This window comes from Tauraco erythrolophus, chromosome 2 (assembly GCF_009769465.1).
Source record: "Tauraco erythrolophus isolate bTauEry1 chromosome 2, bTauEry1.pri, whole genome shotgun sequence".
Lineage (NCBI taxonomy): Eukaryota > Metazoa > Chordata > Aves > Musophagiformes > Musophagidae > Tauraco > Tauraco erythrolophus.
In genome coordinates this window covers 62,245,606-62,270,632 of record NC_141466.1, presented here as the reverse complement: position 1 = coordinate 62,270,632, position 25,027 = coordinate 62,245,606, and the positions used below count along the sequence as shown (strand labels likewise).

Here is a 25,027-nt window from a genome sequence, read left to right as displayed (position 1 = left end):
TTGTTGGATTCAGCCAGTCTTATTGTGGCATTTCCAGCACCAAAACCAGGGTAAAGATGAGTGAAGACAAAGAGGAGCCAGCGGCAGCCCGGGTTTGAGGCAGAGGGACAGCAGGCAGCCGGCAGGAGCTTGATGGGGCCAGCTTTGGTCTTAGGTAAGTGATGAAACGTTTGGGCTGGAGGTTTAACATCTTGCCTGCATGGTAGATTATCCCAGCAGAGGGCATCCCAACGCTGTTGGAACTCAGCTCACAGGGTGTGCTGCAGGCTTTTGGGTAGCGCATTAGTATGCTTTGGATACAGCATTATCACACTTTGTATGCTGTGTCGCGTGTTATGGGTGGTGGTGTTGTTCCAAGCCCACGCAGATCCACAAAGGCTCAATTAGCGATAGGATGCGAGGGTGTGCATTTACATTAGGTTCAATGGTGTAATTAGACATAAATTGAGATCTATGAATAATTTACAGAGTTTGATAGAGGAGGAATGAAAATTAAGTGAGGAAAGAAGTAAGTTTCTATGTCTCAGTTCAGTGTTGTTCTTTGAGTATTTTAAAGCTGTTTTGGCATAGTCTTGTTGATTGGCTGCTGTCTTGTAAAGCTTTCAGACGTTAATTTGTTATTTATGATTGAAATTCATTGCGTATTAAACATCTTTCAGAAATCAGACTTGATTTTTTTTTTTCTGAGTGGAGGATAATACTGTATATTCTTTTGAAAAAGTACCAGTGAACTCCTCACTGCCCTTAAATTTGTGCTGAGACAGTATTTTTGGGAGGGGCTCTGGTATCATACCCTGTTCAGAGTGCTACTGGGACCTAGCAAACTAGATATGTACAGCAATTCAGAACTTCCAGAACTGCTTTCCTCTCTCTTTTTGGGGTGTCTTTCAATGGGAGGATGGTCTTATTCTGGGAACATCTCTGTTACCATCACTTTAGTGCTTGGCTGCTGAGCTGCATGTCAGGTCCTGCATGTGGAGGACAGTGTTATTTACATTTAGCTGTGTTGCTTACAGGAGACCAATCTAAAATTCTTAGTTTCTATTCACCTGTCGACTCAGGTTTGGTTTTGTGCTTCACATCTTTCTTGTAGAGCTGCTTGCTTTTTGTGACTGGACACTGAACTCATAGTAAACGTTGTACAGCTGAAATGCAAATATTTTTCAGATCAGCTAGCTTGGTTGATAATTGCTGCAAAAGGCAGGGAAGCATGAAAGCTAAGGTGGTTGTTGCTCTTTATGCCTATGTCTGATTTAGTAAACTAGTTGAGGTGTGCCAATGTTAGAACCTGTTCTCTGGCCGGAAGGACAGCTAGCACAGTGGTTGCAGCCATAGTATGAAACTTTCTTACCATCTGCAATGGGCATTGCATGGTCTTTGCACCAGGCTGTATCTTGGGCTGAAAAATTATCTGGAAGAGCGCTAGCTGCCCAGAGTCAAAACAGTGCTGGACATTGTCAGGTTCAAGTAAACGCTATAAGGTTTCTGATAGACACTCTCAGATTCCAGTGCCTGGGAATATGCCCTGATACTGTTTAGTTTGCTAATATGGATTCAGTTTATGGGTTCTGGGTTAATCTGTAACTTGTTTCCCTACTACTTCTGTGGTTTTTGTTGGATTGACGTTCTTTTATCACTGTATTGGTGGAAAAACTCTGCCTTCTTCTGTCCCAAGACATGATGCTTGAGTCTCTCCATCTTTTATGTTGCAGTATTAGTTAGGATTCACTCCACTAGAGTTCACAAAAGCTGGACCCTAGCAGAGGATCTGTGCCATACTCATTCCACTAGCACTATTTTTTTTGATTTTTTTTTTTTACTCTAACTCTGCATTCATTGAAACACATTCGTAGGTATTGAGGCCATGGAGGGCCATGATGAATGTATTGTCTGTATAATACCACAGACCTGGAGCATGATAGTCACTCTAAGTTGCACCTGTAACGTCATTCAGAGATAGTGTTTTGTTTGTGTGTGGTTTTTGTGTGTTGATTTTTTAAGGTAATGAATTCAAAACTTAATGTAGCATAGAAGCCACACCATTTCTAACCAATGTTCCCATGGTTATTGCTTTCCTTTTAATATCTTGGGCCTTACTTCTTCTCAGGCTTCCTGTCTTTTTCTGCAAAAGGAATGACTCCATTCATTGTTGGTATCTTCTCCCTGTATGAGAACCTGTAGGCCGTGGCCAAGTTGTTGAGTTTTATTTTCTCATGGATAAACTGAATAGTTAGGGGTCAGCTGAGGTCTTTGCTCTTTGGTTTTTGTATTCGATGCTCTTCAGGGCAGCAAATGTTTCAGTTTTTTAGACCTTAACAGCCAGAAGGGCATTGAAGCCCACGAGGGCTGAGAAATGGGTCTTCTGGCTTAATGGTGGAAAGATTCAGGCTGCTTTCTTCATCAGATGCCTACTTGATTGGGCTTCTCTTCCCTCCTGTCTCTCAGGGCTGAGCATCATGTAGCTCATTTTTAGTGGACAAGGATTTTTACTGTCAGAGAAAGGTATCTGGAGCAGTGACCTTCCCAGTATTTCATTTAATGATGAGTCAGACAAATGGATTCTGGGTATCTGGCAATGAACTTCAATTCCATTAGGGAGCAGATTTTAATAATTAGAAGACCAGCAACAATGTTTAGGGATTCACTGTGTAGATAACAGGCTTTTACTAGGCTATATGTAAAGCTCTTTAGTAATACATGTTTTTCCACTTCAGTTTCCAGGGTTAATGTTTCACCGTGCTTAAACTGCTGCTTTGCTGCTCATGTCGCCCTGGCAAAGAAACTTACCCAGGCAGCGTGTTTCATTGCAGGTTTCCAAGAAGTACAGTGAGATAGAGGAGCTCTACCAGAGACTGGCGGCACGATATCCGCAGGCTTCTCTTCCACTCTTGCCTAGAAAAGTTCTCTTCGTGGGGGAATCTGACATCTGTGAACGAAGAGCTATGTTCAATGATATCATGAAATTCATCTCAAAAGATGAGGATCTAGCAACGAGTCCTGAGTTACTGGAATTTTTAGGTAACGAAAAGATGTGAGTGTCCCCTCTCCCATGAATGTGCTTCATAAAAGCATTATTAAGTTGTTGACTGAGGTAGTCAGAAACTAGAGAGCACCAGAATAAAGGCTGTCACTTGGAACTATCCTCTTGTGCATCTACAGTGCTGCATAGTCATGTTTGCTAGTGTTTTCTCCTCTTCTCTGTGGACATCTGCCTCATTCAGAAGCGTTGATACCACAGTGTTCACTTTGAAGGTATTTATCCCACCGTCTCTGATTTCCCTTAGGCACAGAACTAAGCTGTGATTCAGAACACGTAAGAACACAGAAGTTTAAAAGGCTAAATAATCATATATTGTCAGCGGAGAGTTGCATCCTAAAGGGACAGCGCGGGGTCTCCCTTAGTGAACAACTGTTCTGTGTTTTATCTGTTTTTCATTCTTAATAAAATTGCTAGGCCTTGCTGAAGCGGATCCTAAAGCAAATTATTGACCGTGAAAAAGATTTGAATAAAAGGCAGATTCTTTATCAGTTAAACCCATTCTCTAGCCTTTTTTTTTTTTTTTTAATTTTTCCTTAGCCTCATGTCCACCTCTTGTTGCCTCTTCAAGTGATTCATATAGTTCCTTTCTTATGTTCCTTAGGCATAGCAGGGAGTCATTGAATGATTGGAACAGATGGACTCTCTGTTCTTAATTCAGCCAAGAGCTGCTGAGCGGGGAATAGTCCAGCCTGGTGGTGTGCAGGATTCTCAGTGTAACACTAGTTTTAAGGGAGTGAAGTTGCAAGGTGCTAGCAAGTCACCATGTGCAAACAGCCGATTTTGCGAAAGTGTCAATTGTGGCCAGATTAGAAGATTAGAAGTTCTGTAGGACTGGCAGCTTCCTAAAGTCAAAGGGGGAAAAACTGTATAATATTTGGCAAAATTATTTTGCTAATAAGATTTTGGATTATTTTGTTTTCTTTTTTCCCTGGCAGTGTTCTCTTGAAAGTAGACCCCTTGCCCAGAGAATTCAGAGTTCATGCTGATTAACCTTTGCATGCTGATTAACCCAACCATGGTGCACATGTCTACAGCTGAATTAGTCTGGACTGTGTTTATACTGTGGACAATTGAATGCGTGTAATGTGACCTGTTCATCAAAGTCTACCCTATAATAATATGTGTCACCCTACCAAACCAGGTGGAATTCAGTACATATGCTGCAGATCGTCACTGTAGCTTTGTACGCTTTCCTTACAGATGCTGGAGACATAGTCAATATATTCAGTGATGTTTAGGGAGAATCAACATGGTAAAACACAAACGACTGTGGGGATAAGATAAGCAGCATCCTAACAGTCACTGCCTAGCCTGACCAACGCTCTCTTGCCTATAAGGGGAGCATAAGACCACTTGCTCAGTGTAAACACCCACATTTAGTCAATGAAGTCTGCTCTGGGGGATTTGGCAGATGCAAGCACGAAAAGCTGGGTGAGTCTCCCATGCCATGTTACTTTAACAGTCAAAAGGATGAAACCATGAATTTTATCCTTCATGGTTTTCACTAGCCTATTTTTATCTAGTCTCACTGTTTTAAATTGCTTTCCTGAACATCCAGAGACTCCACAGCAAGGAATAGTTCTCTGCTCATTCTCCTGGAGAACCAAAAAAAAAAAGTGGACTTTATCTCAACTAGCTATGTGAAAGTTAGCTACCTACTTCTAAGTGGAGTATTTACAGCCTCCCTGCAGCCAGTGGAGAGAAATAGCCACTTCAGAGGGCAACTCCTCCTCAGACAGCTTTATTTGGATGGGGTGAATCACCATGTGGAAATTCTGTTGTTTCTATTGACTATAGAAGGAACATAAATAAGCAGATTAGACATGTGCTGCTATGTCTCAGATAAAGTTCATTTCCTCTGTCTTTCTCTTCTTAGCTGCTTTAAATCAGTAAACAGATCAGACACATAATGACACATCAGTGCGTAGAAGGGACAGTCAGGAATGTTGAAAGAGTTTCACAAAAGCTGATTGTGTCCTTCATTCCTCAAACAAAACCATCAGGAACAAATGCAAGGTATTAAATGAAACGCAGTTGTTACCCGTGTACTCAATTTTGCATCTGTTATTGTATTTTGCAGGAACAAAATCTACTAGTGCCATTGACTTCAAGAGTAAAAACATTCCTGATGACAAGGAGAAAGAAGGCGAAGAAAATGACACATTGGATTTTTTCAGAGAGGAGAAGACATCTGACTTAATCTCACAGCTTTCATCAGTGGAAAATGCCAGAAAAGGGGAGAAAAAAGAAGAGAACGAGGAGGAAGAAGAGGAAGAAGATTTAGACCCTCTTGGTATAATCAGGTATGTCTGATAGTGCCTTTGTTGTTTAGTTTTTAGTCTAGTTTTCTAAACAAATAAAGCTGTTCTATGTCAAAGTACCCTCATCCCAACATTTTATAACATCAGGCACTTTCAGATGAATTTCTCAGAGGAGGAAGGGCCTCTGCAGTTCATGAAGGGGGTGCCTTGGTTGAGGGAAGAGACTTTCTAGTGTCTCTTTAGTGCGTTCCTCAGGAAATCCAAGGGACGGAGAGACATTGTGAATGCCTTGATAACAGTATCAGCTACAGTAGACACTGTACTGTACAGTGCAGGGTCCCACCACAAAACAAAGCCACCAGGGTCCGTTGGATGTGCCCCTCTGGAGTACACTGGTGTTTACAGTGTCTGGAACTGCTTCTGAGCTTACTTGTGTCTACAGGGAGGTAAAGTTATAGCAGCGTAAAGACCAAAAGAGCCAACACTTCAGTCGTGATGTTCGCAAATAGGCTTTTCTTTCCTTCTTCCCTTATCTGAAGGTGTCACATGCTAAATGCCGATAAGGCATAAGCAACAACAGCTTGAGAAACAATAATGGAATCAAAGCTTCCTGATTTTAGTGTCTGGTTTGCTTACCTGTCCAATAATTTTCAAACAGTTACTTTCTTCACTTCAGGATGGAATTTCTTACTCAGGTCCCAAAAACATTTCTGGCTACTGAAGCCTGGAAACAAATTTAGTTTCTGTGTCTGGGATCATGAGTAGTGAATACTTTTTTTAGGGTATCTCAAGCTTTAGATGCCCAAACAGAAAAGACTTAGCTGTTCTTGATATTCAGTAAGCACTGACTGACTCAACTGAATTGTTTCAGCCACCCACAGTCACCAGCCACTAATAAATGTTCTTTATCTTGAACTCAGACAGTGCTTTCCAAACGCTTCTTCATAGCAATAAGCAGTAACTGATAGTAACAAGCCAGAGCCCTCTCTTGGGGTTTCCCAATTACCTTGAATCATTTCCAAGGGTATCATTCACTTCAGGCTCTAAGCTGGAGTCTCCCACGTTAAGTCGGGTCAACAACTAATACTGGAAGCGCCATTTGGACTTTGCTCCTGCTATTATAATCGTGTGTAATTGTTGATGTCCAGATACTGTCCTTTTTACTTGAGTATTTAATCCTTTATGTATCACCAGAAAACTTTAAATATTATTCTCTTGACAAAGCACGTGCTTAATTACTCAGCATCAAAATTATTCTTTTGTTGAAGAAGAGTTTAAAAAAGTTAGATAACTATTTATAATGAGAAGTTAGATAAAGCCCACAAAATGGTCCTTAGTTGGTAAGTTTACAAAAGAAGCTATCCTTTTTTGGATAGGAAAATAATCTATTGGGTTAGCAAATGCAATGTTGTATTTTCTGACTTACAACAAGTATAAACTGTAAAGAATTTACTGTGCCAGAACAAGCAAGAAGTTTGCTTTTCTGCTCTGCACAGTTTGACATAGCTTTTGAAGGTCTTGATTATTTTGATCTTTTATTATATTGCAGGATGGCAAGATCTGGTATTTAATCCTCATTTAGTTTATTGCTTCCATTCCTTTCGAGAACAGAATTCTTACTGAATCAGAATAACTTAATTTAAATAAGAAGTATGGTCTTTACTGGTAGAGCTGCAGCATGACATGTTATGCAGTCAGATGTTTTTCACTCTAAACCAGTGATTGGCTATCCAGAAAAAAATCTCCATATGTATATAGTGGAAGGTGTCCCTGCCCATGGCAGGGGGATTGGAACTAGAAGATCTTTGAGGTCCCTTCCAACCCTAGCCATTCTATGATTCTTTTTATAAATCTCACAAGGCAGAAACATGAAAATGCGAATCCTGAATCTGATTTTACATTGTCTCTATTCTCCTGTAACTCACCTTGCTTCCATGGAAGATATTTTCAATTCACATCAATGGAGATCAGATCGGACATAAGCATCGTATCCCAACGTTATGCCATCTAGTTATAGATGTCTAGGTAAGAGGCCAAAGGCAGGAGCTTAGCTGTCAGTGGATGAACGTTTCTTGGGTGACCATTTTAGAGAGTCTTCTATGCCCGTTAATATGTTAGGTGCTTACATGCTTTAAAGAGGGAGTTTGCAAGCCTCACAGCTTTGTTGCTTCAGGTGTGCTCAGATGTTACTTTGGGATGGGAATGAATAGAAATGGAGGTGATGCAGACTGGATAAATATGTTTAGTAATAAATTGCTTCCTAATGCATAGTAAATTCAGGTTAAAAAAAAAATCCACCATCTTTTTCCCTGTGAAAAACCTTCAAAAAGATGTAAAGTCAGCACTGAAACAAGGCAGTCCATTCCACACAGTGTCAGTGGCCAGGGTGCTTTGAGCAGCAGAGCTCTGACCTGGATTGAATCATGTGTTTGGCATAATCTTACAGGCTTTTTTCTTTCTGGAAGAGGATGAAACTGCTTCAGGAGCACAGGCCTCCATATGTCGTTAACACGCTTCATTTGGTAACAACTTTTACTCCTGGGCCAGAGGGCTGTGACTTGGATTTGGCCCAGCACTGCTGCTGTGCTGCTGGACAACCAGATATCCAGTTAAATATACTGGCCTTGGGGGTAAAATGCTAAACTGGAGTCTATTTTCTGGTTTTGTATTGCTGATGATCATCCCGGTGGAAGCTCATAATGGTCTAGTTCCTTTTGCCTGGAAGAGACATCCCAGTTGTGCTGATTTTCTTCCTTACATTCGAGGCTGTGTATGAGTTCCTCTTTCATGTTCATGTCTGGTGGGCAACTCACTTGCCAATTCTGCTCTTGAGCTTTGGTGGGTATAATGATGGTCTAGAAACTTTGTGTTTCTGTGCTATATGATTCTCAAGCCCAAAAGCTTTCTTTCTGTGTTAGCAGGATGATCTTGGACCATGTCTAGGATTCTTAACAACAGAAAGACTGTGGGTTTTTTTCTTGTCCAAATCCGGGACGTTTCAAAACCTGTAATATTTCTGTTGAAGTTTTCAGCTTTTAACACCACATCTCCTTTCCCCCCCTTCCCCCAGGCCTAGTTCTTCCTAGAATAAGAAGTGTTCAAAATTAGGTTACGTTTGTGGGGTGCATTGTTGAAATTAATTTCAAATATGTTTTCCAGGGATGTATCATCTCCTCTTTCTCACTGTCTGTCTTGATAATTTGGAGTATTGTTATTTCACTGTATTGTCACCAGTTGCTCTGCAAGTTTTTCTGGACATTTGTAGAAATCTTTCCAGATTTGGACAAAATATACAGATCCTATAAGAACAAGCACTCCTATACTAAGATGATCCTTCAACATCAGCTATGCAGCAGGAAATGAGTATAGTCTACTCACTTTTGAAGCAGTGGCACATTTCTAGCTTTGTTTCATTTTTCTTGGCAGTCTAAGTGTGTAGTGACTTTGAAGTCACAAGGCTCTAATAGCCAAACTATTTTTTTTAAAGTTAGCATCTCTTTTTTTCTTTCTTTTTTTTTCTGGTAAGTGGCAATCATTAGAATATCCCTTTGTTAAACTGTTTTAATACCTTTATAAATGAGAAATCAGATATGTATTTTACTCCACATAGTAGGGACAGTATTGGATACATTGACTTACCTTTGTCTCTATTGTTCTCCTTAAAGTGAGTGCAGTACGGCTCCTTATCAGTCTTCTCTAAATCCATCTATCTCAACGTTTGCAGTAACATATATTTAAGTGCTCAGTAGACTACCATGGCACATTGACAATATACCTGAGTTTTTAGAGGTGCAATATCTTTTAACACTGCTGTCTTTTAAAGGATTTTCCTGGTAAATTACAAAATATTACTATGTGGCTAGTCAGGATTGCAATGCCTTCAGGAATGAAAGAAGCAAGAATACTAGATCTGTAAGAAGCTAATCCTGTAAAGGGAAAGGCATGGAAGACAGCCACAAGATGGAGGAGCTCTTCACTTGCAATTAGGATATTCTTGATGGTACTGTTGAAAATTCTGCAATGGAAAAAGGTGTCATTTGCTAGTGATTTGAGAGAGGATTTGCATGGAGTGAAGAGAGCTGTGTGAAGCCGGAATCCAGAGCAGCATCAATGCTAGTCAGCTCAGTTGTGCCAGGACGTGTTGGCTGACTCTGTGCAGTATCTCACTGTGTCTATACCATTATGTTCTCCTGTCCTCCAAATTAGGTTTGCTACATCCAGAATGCCCACTGGAAATGGCTGCTGGCCTGTGCTGCCTCATGGGCTGTGATGAGGATGGTTTAGGAGAAGGCAGATTGTCTCATGCCAGGGGAGTACCAGGTTCTATCCTAACACCTGAATTGTTGAACTGAGCTCCTGTGCTCAGGCCCAGGGTGTGAAGAAATTACTAAAATAAGTAGTATGGTTTTGAGCTCCTCTGTGCACAGGGATTAGCTTTCTGCTTGATGCTGTGTTTGCTCCCAGTCTGCCCTGAGGGTTCCCTAGGGTTTTGCTTTTCTGTAGGGAATTCAAGTGACCAGTTGTGGATTTTTTCACTTGACCAAGCAGGATCAAGTTAGGCATTTTTAGCTCTGAGTCTTAAAACAATTTTAAAAACATATTATGGTAACTGAATTGAGCTTTGTCTTCTCCCTCTATGGATGCACTTTGCAGTTTTATTGTTTGTAGGTTGAAGCCAAGAGCTTTAGCATCTCTCTCCTCTCTCTTTGTAGTTAAAACAACTCAATTTAGTACTTGTGTTCAGTTTACTCCGATAAACCTGAGACAGCAGCTCATTAAAATGACTCAGAACCAGCTCCTCGGAACAAAGCAGCAATAATTTTGCAAAAGGAGCGTGACTGCTTCATGGGTTAAAGCATGCAGCAGCCCTTTCACTGCATGCATTTCTTCAGCTGCAATTAACTTCTGAGGTAATATTTGTTCGCCAGCTTGGGAGAACCCACCTTTTCCTGTGCTTTCCTTTCCTGTCTTCATCCGCTCTCTGCAGCCCTTGCAGGAGCCTCTCCTCCACACATGGTTCCCTCCCTTCCGTCCTTTTCCCTTTACCTCCCTAAATCTTTTGCTGACAGCATATCTTCCCTCAGCCCTAGGTTTTTCCGGGCAAACTGCACAGAGCACAGAGGTGGGTGTTCCCCGAGGAAGAGCTCTTCTGTCTCCTTGCGGGCCCTGGAGAATTTCTGTCTTCACTCTCTGCCTTTGCTATTGTTTCAGAGGATTTCCCCTCTTGGCTTCTCCTCATCCAAATTTGTGCCTTTCCAGAGGAATAAATACACGTGGGTAGGTGGAAGCTTTGCATATGTTGTGTTTAAACAAAGATACAGCTAACTTCTAACAATACTTAGGAAGGGATGGGTCTGGTGAGGGCTGACCTTTTGGGAGCCTGCTGCCAAAAGTTTTTAAAAGCCTTCTAGCTAGTTGTTGCTGGGGTCAAGCTCAACCACCCCTGATGCCAGAGGTTTACTGCTGCTGAGCTTAGTTAGTAAGGAGATTATTAAAGGACTTGGGACCTTTTCTAGCTGCTGATGACTTTGAGCTATAGATTGGCAGGGAAGGAGCAGCCAGGCAGCCAGCCCTGGCCTTGCCAGAGCCCTGCAGAGTCAGACTGGCTGCAGGAGGAGGTAGGTTGGTGCACAAGCCAAGAGTTGTTTCTGGGTTGCGTCCTACACCTTCATGTCTCCCAGCCCCCTAATGACAGCCACGTTAGAGTTTGACTCCTGAGCTGTTCATCCCAGTGCTCCCTTTCCTTTTCTTCCCTGTTGTTGCAGAAGAGCCTGGGATGGCCTCAGCCTTTCATCTTTGGGGAATAAATGAGTGGCAACATTTGATCTTGCTTTCTTTGCCAGAAACCTTGGGCTGCTGAGAATGGCTGACAAAGAGGCAGAAATTGGCATAAGGGAAGTCCTACATTTAGCATCTTTCCAAGTGGTTTTATTGATGGAGTGCCCAGAGCTGTAATAGGTGAGGGCACTGTGCTTGCTGGTGGATTTTCACTTCCAAGAAAGAGAATTTCTGCAGGCTGGAGCGGTGTCATGGCACAGCTGCTGTCTGCTGGACAGATGGTCTGGAGAAAACTTGTCAAAATGTGTGTTCAGCTGCTGTGCCTTCTGGTCCTTGGTTGGCAGGGTTGTACTCCTGCTTCTCAGGATGCCACTCCTCAGTCATCCTCCTACTCCTCAGCCACTCATAAATTCACAGCTTTTGGTCTAGCTGGGTACGTGCATGACTTCCCCTCTAAATCCAGTAAGTTTCATACGCAGCAGTAGAAACCTTTGTCCTGATCAGCTGAGAGAGAGTGAAGGTGTCAAAACATCAAAGAAGAGAGAAGATACAGGTTATTTTTTCTCTAATGAAATTCAGATAGTTAAAACAATGAACAAGAAAAGAAAGAAAGAGCCTTGTTTTCCTAGCAGTGTGTGTATCTGTGCTTACAGAGTATCTGTGAAGCCTTCAGAGATTTAAACAGGCAGATCTTTATTTTCTGTCTTTTGTTGAGTCACAAGCTTAGGTTGCAAGGCATGCTCAACAGTTACTTTGCCAAGTGACATAAGTATTTGTCGCAATTCCAATCCAGCTGCTGTCAGATTGGCGACTTGCAAAATCCCAGTAAACAACCCCATTGGCCTTCTGTTGAAACATTTGCGACAGTTCAAATTTTTCCAAAACCCAAGGACATAATCTGGTATAGATGGAAGGTTGAGGGTGATTGAAAGAAAATAATGGAAAACAAAACCATGTTTACCTATTGAATCTCTCAGAATCATCCATATTTGTTCTGTGTTATGTCTTCTGAGTGAAAGAAACATATTGTCTTGGAATATGTTTTCCTTGGGAGAACTGTACCAAGGCGTGTGTGGCTCTAAGTGGTGGAACTGAGAACTTTTTCTAGCTGTACTTTCCAACCAGGGGAATCGAGTTGGATGTGTGAAGGACTCAGCCCTCTTCTCTCATTGCTGTTCTGTGGTACTAGTGCTAACTGAATGTAATGCACTCAGGAAAACTGAGATTTTCTGGTACTCCTGGGCTTGTAGTTGGCATACGTTACATCCAGAAGCACTCCTTCAGGAGAGTATATTTTGACAGGTGATTGTAAAAACCCTCCTTCTGTGTCCACTTCTGGGAATCAGAAAGAGCTGTAGCTTGGGATCAGAATGTCGGAGAGGCTTGGAGAGGAGTGGGTGCATAACTTTCAGATCTAAAGTTGACTGCTCTGTGTTTTCTTTAATTCTGGAGATAGTCCCTTCCCTGACCTAAGGAAAACTAGTGAGAGTCCTCCCCCATGCCAGCATTGTCCTCATCTGCATTCATATTTCCTGGTCTAGTGTTGAATTTTTGGCCCCATAAGATTATGCAGTCGTTATTTCCCCAGGTTTTATGTTGCATGTTGAAGCAATTGCCTTAGTTAAACTTCAGTGATGAGTTTCTGTCATGGCTGGCTTGAGCGATTCCAGTACGTACACAGCTGGAACATGAGGATCCTTTGGGAAGGAGTTTAAGTAATTATTTTAATGTGCTTAATTTTCTTTCTGATTAGAACACTGAATATACTTTAATGGGTTTTATAAATAGTAAAGTCGTGTTTATACCATCATCCTAAACCCAAAGGACTGCAAATAACTCTGTAGTCTGTGTAGTGTTACAGCTGTGTATGCCATTGGCAGCGTTTTCAAGCAGAACACAAATGTAACTACACCTGGGGTAAAATGCAGCAAGGACTTAATAGCTTAGTGCAACACTTCATTGCAGCATCGGACAGTAAGTGAAGAACACGTAATTAAACTGGAAATGTAGGGGGAATTGTACCGATGTAAATGTAAATACGTGGCTTGGAATTTGACCAGCTTGCTGAAGTAGATATATCTGGTTTTAAGAAAGATGTCACGGGATATTTAGTGGACCTGTTTAATTGTTTACAATGTATTAAAGCAATAAAACTTAGCATGCACTTTTCTGTATATAGAAGAATTGTAGAGCTAAGTAACGTCAGGGAACCGGAATGAAATACCATTGCCACTAGCTGGCACCAGCTTTTAAATAATTGCCATAGTCCTCTGAGTGAACTCTCAGCTTTTGATTTTCCCGTCCTGTTTAACAGCAATGCGAGGTCATTTGTAGCAGTGCAGAACTAAACGGTGACGAAGGCGTGCAGAAGCTGCCGTGAGCCATTCTGCAGGCATGTTAAGCAAGTCCTTACTTAACTGCGACACGTTCGTAGGAGGCAGGAGATCCTTTAGAAGAGGTACATACAGGATAAATTTACAACCACACAGAATCAAAAGTGTCTTTTTTTTTTTTAATTTCTGTTTTGGAAGAGGTTTGAACGTGATGTAATGGGGCAGATTTAAACATGTTTTGTTTCATGGACTTTACAATAATAGGATGACTCAAGTTCTTAATTAGAATAAAAAAGCATTACCTCATCGATTAGCCTGTTCCTTTCAGCAAGGCACGGGAAATCTTTAATCGACAAATGCAGGGAACTGCTTGTAGATGAGACAGACTGCTAATGAGGGATGGATTCAGAGCTGCCTTGTTTTTCTGTTCACCAAATATAACAGAATTGTTTGCTCTAGAAGAAGCTGTCTATGGGGTGAATGTGCACTTAGTTTACATTGAGATGGGAGATGTGCTTTCCCTTTCATACGATGCTGTCAAATTCCTAATTCAGCAGACTTAATAAAATCATTGTCCCCTTTTCCCCATGGATCTGCTGCAGAAGTTTCTGTCTTGGTTTCAAAGGATCAGAGAACTGGCTTCTGGAAAACCATTTTTGGAAGCAATCTGTAAAACTTTGCCAAAAATGCATGAATTAGCCAGTGTGACTGTGGGCTGGTACTAATTAACACACCTGGGGATCACATCTCTTGCTACTGCTCCTTGCAGCAGTTGGCCAGATCTGGAATTATCTGAAGTGCCAGCGGAAGGAGGAATCTCCTTAAGGACAGATGCATGTCTGGGACTCAGCAGCTCTTCATTCTGCACTTGAATTTCTCAGGTCGCATCACAATACTTAGAAGTTAGATCTCTCCATTATCCCTTTGGTAAAAGGAATAAGACTAATTTTATAGGTCTGCCTGCGGAAAAGTTTCCCTTTGCTCAGAAATGTAACATTCAGATCGTTGGTAATAACAATTGTCATTGAAGTGAAAGAAATGCTTTCTATTACTTTCCTTAAGTTTTGGATAAGACTCAAAACCTTTATTTCCATGCGGCCTGAGATGGCCAGTCATGTCCAGATCATAAGGGGGCGTAAGATTTATCATCACAGTGAAATACACAGCTGTGGTAGGTGATTTGACTGTGACTAAACTAGTAAATAAAAGCAGACAGGAACTGCAGTCTTGCTCTGTGCCAACTAGGATGAAGTAGCTTCTGTCCAACAGCTAAATCCTTCCGCTCCTCAGAGCAAGCTGGCCACGTCCAAAACAGGAAAGGCTCTGAGCTTGTACTGATCCGTAAACTGTGTTCAGGCACCATTTGGGAAAGCAGTAATTAGCCTGGGCCAAATTCATGCCAGGAAGCATACAAAAAACTCTCAAGACAGATTTTGTGTACCCTTATCTCAGCCCAAGCCTTGCCATGTTTATTTGCTGGTATAGATGTTGGCTTTTTGTTGTCAACAGGGCAGCCTGTAGAAGGTGCACATTTAGGATTCAGGATTGGAGCCATTGAGACCCTGCAATGAGACTTTTCTTGGTACAGGCAGTGCTGAGTGTATGCCTGGCGCTTAAGGATGCTTTGTGATCATAAAACACCAAGGGCATTTTGCAACAAGTATGTAGCTGGCTGCTGTGGCTCTAGCGCTAGCACTCTTTTGGGTGATGGTGGGCACAGCTCAGGAGCTTGCCCAGGACTGGACGGGTGTAGCCAGTCTGTCATGGAGTACAACAGAGTTCAGCTGTGTGGGTGTAAGCCATGGTGTGTCAGTTGGGTAGGAAAAGGTCTTGACTTGGGTTTTTGCTAGTATAGGCTATTTTCTGAGGTCTACTCTCTGAACCGTTTCTGTAATAACTGCTACTTATTTGGCACGATGCACAAACTGGTCAGAGTGGCTTGGATGGAAGATTTCCAAGCTTCTCTCTTCCTTGCTTTATTGCTTTTTGTCTGTAATAGCATCCGAGGCGTTCTTGAAGGCATCATTAAACACAAAACAGGGTGTCGTGCCCTCAAAACCACCTTACAACATTATCTAGACCCATTTGCTAAATACGTCTCATTTTTCATCTGTGTGATGGGTTATCTGCCAGCGTAGGCTGTTGCTGTGTATAGCAATCTTGTCCTAGAAACTTGTTCCCGAGTCACCCATCTTTCTTGTCTTCGCTATGAGTGACAGAGCCGTGGCCCCAACTGTTCCTGTAATATGAAAAAAAGCAAATGCATTCTGAGAGGCTCCTGAGGGCTAACCCGCACTTCCTCCCTCAGGGGCTGTTACAGCAAACCCTGACCTCACTGGAGTTGTTTTTATTTGTTCAGTGGTACTGCCAAGAGACAAGGGCAGTGCCACACAATGTGGGATGCTCAAACGGGAAGAAGCGGCATGTGGTCCAGAGCTGCTGGCCAAGGTCTCGGGGGAATTAGTTTCAGTTCTTTGTTTCAAAGACATCCTGTTTAGGCTGAAGACAGCTCACTTCTGGTTTTCAGGACCATTTCATTTCTGATCTGTAAGAGTGCTGGCATGCCCTGCCATGCAGAGGTGCAGAGAGAGTGAATTCTGAAAAGTCGAGAGGTGTTCGGAGACCATCAAAATGTTGCTTTCTTTGCAATAAGCATTTTAGTTGCCCATGGGAGGTGGTGGGAGATGTAACCCAGCCTGTTGTATCCCTTACTGTCGTGGAGGAACTTGCTTGGTCTGCCAGTCGTTTGCCAGCTGTTGGCTGCACAGCACCGTTGCTCACCAGAGGGGAGCCATCATGGTGCTGTTGTGCACTACAAGACGAATGCTACTGATGGATATTATGGAGGATGCCAAGGTATCCTTAAACCCTACAGACAAATGGACAGCATGGCAAAGGACAGTCTCCTTTCTGTTCTCTGCTTATCTGTTCTTCCTAGTGAACTAGGAAGACACCATTTCCAAAAGGCGAATGGAGAAGACTGCATCAAGTTTGCCTCCGTACACAGTTCTCTGGCAGTATCTCATCAAACTTTGCTCCTTCAAACACTACCGCATACCTTCGTTCTGTGCCCGAAGCATGTCATAAGCACCCTCCGTTTCAGGCTATGACTTTGCAGAGCTGTAGCACAACCTTCACATTATTTCAAGCACCTCGAACTGAAAATCAGATGCAGAATAAATAATAATTCCAGGACACCACACAGAGCAAGGGAAGACGAAGACCAAGTGTTGTATAGTATGGATACAGTTCTGCCCCAGCCCTCTTGTTCAGCAGGGTAGGGTGGGGCATGCTGCCTCCTGTGCTCATGGCACCTCTGCTGTGGAATTCTGCCAGCTGTGGGAAGGTGGCAGCCTCAAAACCCTTCCCTTCCTTGGAGAGACCACAGGCAGGTACCAGTGTCCTCCCTTGGGGATGCAAAGGAGGATGAACAGGGACAGGAGTGAGGCCAGGAGCTGCAGACAGGAGCTGGGTGGGCAGCACTGAGGGGCTCGGTGAGGGGCTCAAGGCAGCCCCATGAATGAGCACTTGGCATTTTGACTGTGTTTGATGTGCTATGTGTTTACAACCACGCTGATCCAGTGGTGTTGGTTCTCTGTCCTAGCCATGTGGCATGTGAAAGGTCTGCTGTAGCATTTCTCCTTATGGATCTGGATCTTGAAATGTCCCGGGTCTGTGTTTTCTGTCTGAAATCATTATTCTTTCCTCCAACATTGCCACAGCCACTGTAACACCAGGGATTAGAAGCTTAAAACGTGGTGCAGTTATTTTTAATTGCTGCTCCCCTGCTGTCCTCAGCATCATTTCACCACTTTTCTACTAGTTCCTCCCACTGACACAGATTAGTGATGTAATTTCTACTCCCCCTGTGTATTCAATAAAGACCCCCCCCCCTTACCAAACCTCAGTTAATTTCTCACATCTCTCTAATTTACTAGATGGCTTAATTTCACCAGATTCTCCACTCATGTAAAATGATGTAACTTTAATAAACTTTGAGTCCATTTAGGATTTGTGAGTCAGCAGACTGGCCCAAAGGATCAGGTTACTTGCCCAGACTCACACCATGAGTCAACAGCAGCTAATCCTGAAAAGAGCTCTCCTTGGGCTGATAGAGCACTATCCGCTTGCTGCTTTTTGTCCCTGCAGAGGCCTGAGGTCTCACATTGTATGGGGTTTGAGAGCCTGAGACGTTTATCAGCACTTCTGCTCCTGCTCTGTGTTTCCTGATCCATTTTCCCTACTGCATCCCCTGCAGCACATGAATCTTCAGTGTTTCTAATGCAGCCAGCCCCAAGGGGAGCGGCTGGCAGCAGCAGATCATCAGGTAGCTAAGTAGGAGCAAGGAGCAAGGTTTGCAATGAATCACTTGGGTGGATCTGCAGGCTCGTGTCACTTGTGTCAAGTCATAATTCTCTGGGGATATGAGATGCTAGTTGGAGGCCTCGCTGAGATCATCCATCTGCCATCCCTGAAGAGTGCTGTGGGAATAGCAAGTGTCGCTCTGGGTGAGCTGAGCTCTGAGAGATTTTTTTCCAATAGGAAGGGAATTATTTTGGTAATGGTTTTAGACTATTATCATGGCTGTTAAATAACACCAGCTCTGAGCTGGATCTCATGCATGAGCCAGAACACTTGTAAAGACTACTTATTTCTTCTTCTTTTAGTCACGCGTTCGTGGATTGCTTGTGTTTATCGGGTTTCTGCAATTCGGCGCTCGACCTCACTGTGCTCAGTGCTTCTCCAGCTGAACCCGTCCATTCAGCACGACAGCCAGCTGTTCTGCGTGCTGAGTGCAGTGCCCAGCCCCTGAAATTACTTATGTTGCAAAACCTTGTGTGCTGAGAAGTCAGGCCAGTTAGTGATAAAAACATAAATAGGAATCCAATTTGAAAAATGCAGAACTACGTCAGCTATTTTTCTACTTGCAGCAGAAAGAAGCCCCTTGGCAGCTGCAGCTGCAGAGCCTCAGTGCCTTGCTTAGGAGGGAGAATTTTGTGTCTCCAGTGCTCCCTGGTGTGACTGTTCCTACAGTCTGACCTCCAGCAACGTCTGTAACATCAGAAGTGGAATTACTTCATGCAATAGGCATATCCGTGGCCTGGAGAATATTTCACCCAGAGCAATTTTATCTTACCTCTGTAACAAAAAAAAACCCAAAACACAAGAAACCTCTAGGCAGGAGAGCCGCGTTTTCTTTTTATAGAAGAGGTTTTGATCTCGTGATCAGCAGGAAAGGCAGCAGCTGGAGCACAGGGCTGTGTCTGCAACAACGATATCATTTAGCTCTGACAATGTCTCACTGTGTCCTTCGCTATTTTATTTCCTGTGGAGCCATCTCTGTGTTGCGGTGAGAGGTTTGTTTTACCCACGGTGCAGCCAAGAGAAAAGTGACCTCTGTGAACAGCAAGACATAGGGGAGGGAAGACAGTGGGGAACCAGGCTCAGCACCATCTTCCCTCCTTGGGCCGTATCATGGAGCCGTCGAGACCCTGCACTTTTGGAGCAGCTTGCCTCTGAGTGCAAATCCTGCTTGGCTGCTGCTGGAATCTGCTCACTGCCTTGGTAACTGGCCCTTCTCTGGCTTTTCATAAGCTCTCTAGATGTGGTGTGGCAGGTAGGTCAGGCAAAATTTTAGACTGCAACATCACTTGTAGTTTGCTAGAGGTTTTCCGTAGGTTGGGGGTGGGACTGTGCAGGTACCAGGCAAAAAAAAGATGGGCACCTTTCAGACAGAGTTTTACATGGAGCCTCTGGGATTAGAGACATCAGAAGTTTTTTGATGCAGACATCCTCTCACGTTATGTTATCTATTTGAGGCTTTTCTGTTTGCAGGCAGATAAAAACTAGAGTTGTGCCCACAGTCTCTGTTCTTGTACCCATTCTGCTTTTGGTGAGGAGGGCATTCATGTGAGGGAGCAGCACAGGGTAAATTGTATCCTGAGGAGCACAATGTGGGGCCAGGAGGCTGTCAAACATAGGTGGCAGGAGGTGCTACTGGATATGATGGCATTCTGTTTGCGAGGAGGCAAAGATAAGGTAACACAAAATTAAACCTTAAATTAGATGTGGAACAATCAGGCTGCCTGTCCTTGGGCAGAGGCAACAAAACAGTTGCAGATCTCGCTGATTTGACATTAACAAGACCTATAGTGACAGGACAAGGGGTAACAGTTTTAAACGGAAAGAGGGTAGGTTTAAATTGGACATAAAGAAGAAATTTTTTATGATAAGGGTAGTGAGACACTGGAACAGGTTGCCCAGAAAAATTGTGGATGCCCCATGCCTGGAAGTGTTCAAGGCCAGGTTGGATGAGGCTTTGAGCAACCTGATCTAATGAAAGATGTCCCTGCCTATGGCAGGGGAGCTGAACTAGGTGATCTTCAAAGGTCCCTTCCAACCCAAACCTTTCTGTGACTCTATGGTTCTATGATTTAGAGGTGTGAGTGCCAAACACTTCTGGAAATGAGGAATCAACTATTCATGTGTTCAGTGGTTTTTCAGAAATTGTTCGAATATGTCTAACAAGAAGCTACAGTGGTGCGTTCATGTGTGTATATGGCTTTTTTCACCATTTCAGTTTTGAAGAAACCAATCACTTCTCCAAAACGGTTGCTGTTCACTTTTACTTACTAGTTGTAAGAATTCTTGCCACAACATTGGACACTTTCAGTACCATCAATTCCCTATTTGTGAGGCTTTCTTTTTTTGTGTTTGCTCCTGAATCTGTTGAGTATGTGGCAGGTAACATGCTCACTAGCTAGTTTTTTTCACACATTATTTGTTTCAGCTTGGTTGACTTTCATTGTAAAGCTGCTCAGGACATTTTGTGAAGATTGTGTCATAAAGGAACAATGTTGGCAAGTTGATTTCATTACAGTTGTCATATTTATATTCTTGTCGCATGTTTTATTGCTGAGTTATACTGCGTGTAGACATCACTTTACTGACATGCAACACAGCACTTGCCCAAGAATTTGCTGTCTTTGGAGCTACAGACCTGCAACAATTATTAATTAGTGTAAGGAAATGGATTTTTTTTCTTAGAGTGTGATTTTTATACGGTCAAAACATAAAGCTAGGGCCTATTCCCGCAAGTAACTCCATTAGATTGGATAGTGACCTTAATGGAAATAGACCAAGAAATAATGTCTGGCAGAGATTATTAAGTTGAAACTGTTCGTCCTATTTTTTTTCCTGATAAAGCTTCCTTGTTCCAGAAGGATTTTAAGTTTACTGAAGATTTAACACGAATTTTACCTTTTATTGAAAACTGACTGGTAAACATCCGTGTTTATTTTTGGTGGTCAGCAGTTATAGCTGGTTATCATTTGTGGTCAGCTTCAACCTCTTCCCTTTTTCTTGCTTTGCTAACTTGCCTCTTATTACCTCTGCTTAATTTCATCCTTTTTTTTCCTTTACTCTCCCTTCTGCATTTTTCTACTTTCTCATTGCAGCTTCCTGTTTCTCCTTCAGTTACAGCCTGTGGTCTTTTTTAAAAGCATTATTGGACCAACAGTAGTGATCTTTAGAGTTAAAGCAGGGAAAAAAGGAAAAAAAGAGTCCAGAATAGAAGTCTGGAGGGTAAGAGGTATATTTTGTGGATGAGGGGAGAAGAGGGCTGAAGATGGCAAGGAGGCCTAATTCTCTTTTTAGAGGATAAGGCAATACTGCAGACTCTGGAGATGGAGAAAGAAAGTATCTGATACTGGCCAGAAAATTGGGGAAATGGATTGAGATGGGATGAAAAGGATAAATAGGATGATATTGGGCAGAATGTGCAAGGATTAGGCACAGGGAAAATAGAAGGTGCTCCAGAAGAGGGAAGCAGAGCAAAATCGATGTTTCTCTCCTTCTATCAATTTGAATCAAGTCCTACCAAACATACAACTAGAGAAAGAGAGTTAAGGACATAATAAAAGCTGGTATACACCAAGACCTGATGTTGCCATCATCATGCTTGCCTTGTAGCTTTTTTACTAATTCAGAGACTGAACAAGAAGACGTGATATTCTCTCCTTCTTGTCCCAGCAAAGCCATGAAGAAGAACCAAAAAGAGAGCATTCTTGTTTTGTCCCTCCTTGCTTGAGGCATCTGAGTGCCTGAGTTAATGCACAGATAGCTCAGGCTGTCTCTCTACAGAGAAGCAGATACCTGCAACGCTGCAGTGAGATCCCTGTCCACAGGAGCTGGGGGATAGGAGCTTCCATTGTCTTGGTCCTGCTTTGGAAGAAACAGAGGGAAGTCTCAGGACTGCTGTGTCAATGCTTCAACGAGATACCATTGTCAACCAAGCCTGTAGGCTCATAAAATGAAAGCAGCAGCATGATTTTAGCAAGACTTAGTAATGAATGCTCTTTTAATTACTTACTGATTATATCTGATGATCTGCCTTTTTTTAACTTTACCAAGCATCAAGGCAATGCTCACCAGCCCATGCTGCTTTGTGTTGTACTTTTCTGACTTTTCTAATTTCTAAAAAGTTTTATTTTTAGCCCTTTGAAACCTCCCTGAAGTTCTAAAATGTGTTGAGTAGGGTGCAGAAAGATGCCTGGCCTATTTTTTCCAAGACACGTTAGTGCGTGTTATCTGGTATTGCATGTTTGAAAATGTGCATCATTGGCTTCTTTTAGGAAGAACAGGTACTCCGGAGTGCTGAGCCCTTGAAAAAAATCTCTCTGCAAAAGGAGGTCCCTAGATGAGAGCTGAACTCTTGAAAATCTATTCCTTCAGGCTTTCTTTCCATCTGTTGCTCTGCTGGAACAAGAGTCCAAGCCTGGCCTAATCTGGGAGCTGCAGCAGGAGGAATTTAGCCTGCAACTGAATGCTCTTCTTCCAAATGATTTCTAATAGGAGATTTTTTCCGTCTATTATGCGTTACCTTATTTTGGGATATGCCAGGGCCATTTAAAACACCGTAAGTTACTGTGATGTCCACAAGAGAAAGATTACTGTGTGAGGTAGAATATCCCTGCGGCCAGCACTTGTCACGGTTGCTTAATGCTTAGCAGTCGGGCTGTGTTGAGCTGACGGGCTTAGCATTTCTATTCGACATTCCTTGCCCAAAGCAGATGAGAATGACCCCTTTTGTCCTGTCTGTTATTATCAGGCAGCTTTGGAAAACGAGCACTGTTGAATGAAAAGCAAGTGGCAGATGACATTTTGTTTTCTGCATGAACTAGTGTATAGGTTCTTTGTTTTTCAGAAATGGTTTTCAAGAAGATGTGCTAATATTGCTGCTGTTTTAGCAGTAGTTCTTTTGTTCAAGCCCAACATAGATTTGTGGGAGCTGGGGTGTCCATTTATATTAGTGATCTCTTTCCTTGTAAAATCCCATGGATACCTATAATATGAATATGTATATTCTGAATAAATCTTTTTTTATGTTACTGTAACGTTCCTTTCCTGGAGTGTCATCTTATTTCTATAAAAAAGAGATGGTCATGTTTTCAGAATAGTAAGTTCTGAAAATTTTTTTCTGTGAGCTGAGATTACACTCATTTGGAATAATGACACGAACTTACTCTGAATAACTACGCTCACTATTATAACCCAGTAGTGAGCAAGGGTTAGGGCCTCCAGTCTGTACTGAGCACAGTTGACATGCCCTTTGATTCAAGCTATGTGTCACCGAGCATTAGGTCTGGAGGTCCAGTATTTCAAAATACAGCCATCACACATGCAGGTCTAGAGATCTTCTGACTTTGGAGTGTCTTAGTCATCCCCATCGCTGTTTTCTACAGCTGATCAGAAAGCTTTTCTGTGTTACTGATGTGCCAGTGAGACATGGAGGTTGCCGAACAAGTGACCTACGTTGTGTCAGTAATCAATAACATGAGACTTGCGCTCACAAAGTGGGTTAGGTTTGAACATGAGTGTCTTCTGCATGCAGCGTTTTGTTGACATTTTCATGGGTGATTTGAGAATTGTTTGGGAGCCAGGAATCTCAGATGGATTTTCAAGTGCGCCATCAGCCTGACTAGGTGGATTCATATACCCTAATTTTTGATCATCCGGTTTTGGTCCATGTCAGTTAGGAGGCCAGTCTTTATCTACAATCACTTATGAGGCAGTTTGGCTCCTTTTGGACTCAGAGCAGAAGACAATAGTGTTATTGGAGTTATTCTCACAGTGCTTTGACTATAGAAATCAATGAGCTCAGTTGGGTAAATAGGTATGGTTTCAGAAATCCCTTCAGCTGAACAAAGAGTACATCATCTTTAGGGCTCCTTTGGCTTTTGTTAAGATTTTTGAAATTCACTGGAGTGATGTACCAAGGTTCACTTGTTTCAGCAACGAAGAAATAACACTGACACGGGTCATCTTCTGTCAGCTGGATGCAGGTAGTTTCAAAATGTCAGTATATTGGGTTTGCGTGACAAGGTTTTAGTAGTGGGGGGGCTACAGGGGTGGCTTCTGTGAAAAGCTGCTAGAAGCTTCCCCTGTGTATGATAGAGCCCGTCCCAGCCAGCTCCAAGAGGGCCCCGCCTCTGGCCAAGGCCGAGCCCATTAGTGACAGTGGTAGCACCTCTGTGATAACATGTTTAAGAAGGGGGAAAAAACTGTGGCAAAAACAGCAGCAGAGAGAGGAGTGAGAATATGTGCAAGAAAACTCTGCAGACACCCAGGTCAGTGAAGAAGGAGGGGGAGGAGGTGCTCCAGGTGCTGGAGCGGAGATTCCCCTGCAGCCCATGGTGAAGACCGTGGTAAGGCAGGCTGTGCCCTTGCAGCCCATGGAGGGGAGTGGAGCAGAGATCCACCTGCAGCCTGTGGAAGACCCCACACTGGAGCAGGTGATGCGCCTGAAGGAGGCTGTGACCCTGTGGGAAGCCTGTGCTGGAGCAGGCACCTGGCAGGACCTGTGGACCCATGGGGAGAGGAGCCCACGCTGGAGCAGGTTTGCTGGCAGAACTTGTGACCCCATGGGGGACCATGCTGGAACAGTCTGTTCCTGAAGGACTGCACCCCATGGAAGGGACCCACGCTGAAGCAGTTCATGAAGAACTGCAGCCCATGGGAAGGACTCACATTGCCTAAGTTTGTGGAGGACTGTCTTCAATGGGAGGTATCCCATGCTGGAGCAGGGGAAGAGTGTGAAGAGTCTTCCCCTTGAGGAGGAAGGAGCAGCAGAAACATGTGATGAACTGACCACAGCCCCCATTCCCCATCCCCCTGTGCTGCTGGTGGGGAGGAGGTGGACAATTTGGGAGTAAAGTTAAGCTTGGGAAGAAGGGATGGGTGGGGGGAAGGTATTTTAAGGTTTAGGTTTTATTTCTCATTATCCTATTCTGATTTGATTGGTAATAAATTAAATTAATTTTCCCCAAGTTGAGTCTGTTTTGCCTGTGAGGGTAATTGGTGAGTGATCTCTCTGTCCTTATCTTGACCCACGAGCCTTATATTGTGTTTTCTCTCCTCTGTCTGGTTGAGGAGGGAGTGATAGAGCAGCTTTGGTGGGCACCTGGTGTCCAGCCAGGGTCAGCTCACCAGTCAGATACCAAGGTTGCGAGTGTGGTGTATGAAGAAGGTGCTAATGAAGTGCAGGGCTTGAGTACAGTAATACTTTGGGAGACTAAATGTTCCTTTGTTCCTGTCTTTCCAAAAGCCTCTGTATG

The 25,027-nt window shown here is 43.1% G+C and overlaps 1 protein-coding gene across 1 annotated transcript in view; it reads left to right on the top strand.

Moving 5' to 3' along the window:
• Nucleotides 1-25,027, top strand: part of HS1BP3 (HCLS1 binding protein 3) — a 51,652-nt gene that overhangs the window by 11,577 nt on the left and 15,048 nt on the right. Inside the window, exons 3-4 of the mRNA XM_086623500.1 lie at nt 2,811-3,018; nt 5,121-5,343. Coding sequence (XP_086479626.1) covers nt 2,811-3,018; nt 5,121-5,343 — 431 coding nt within the window. The remainder of the gene's footprint in view (nt 1-2,810; nt 3,019-5,120; nt 5,344-25,027) is intronic.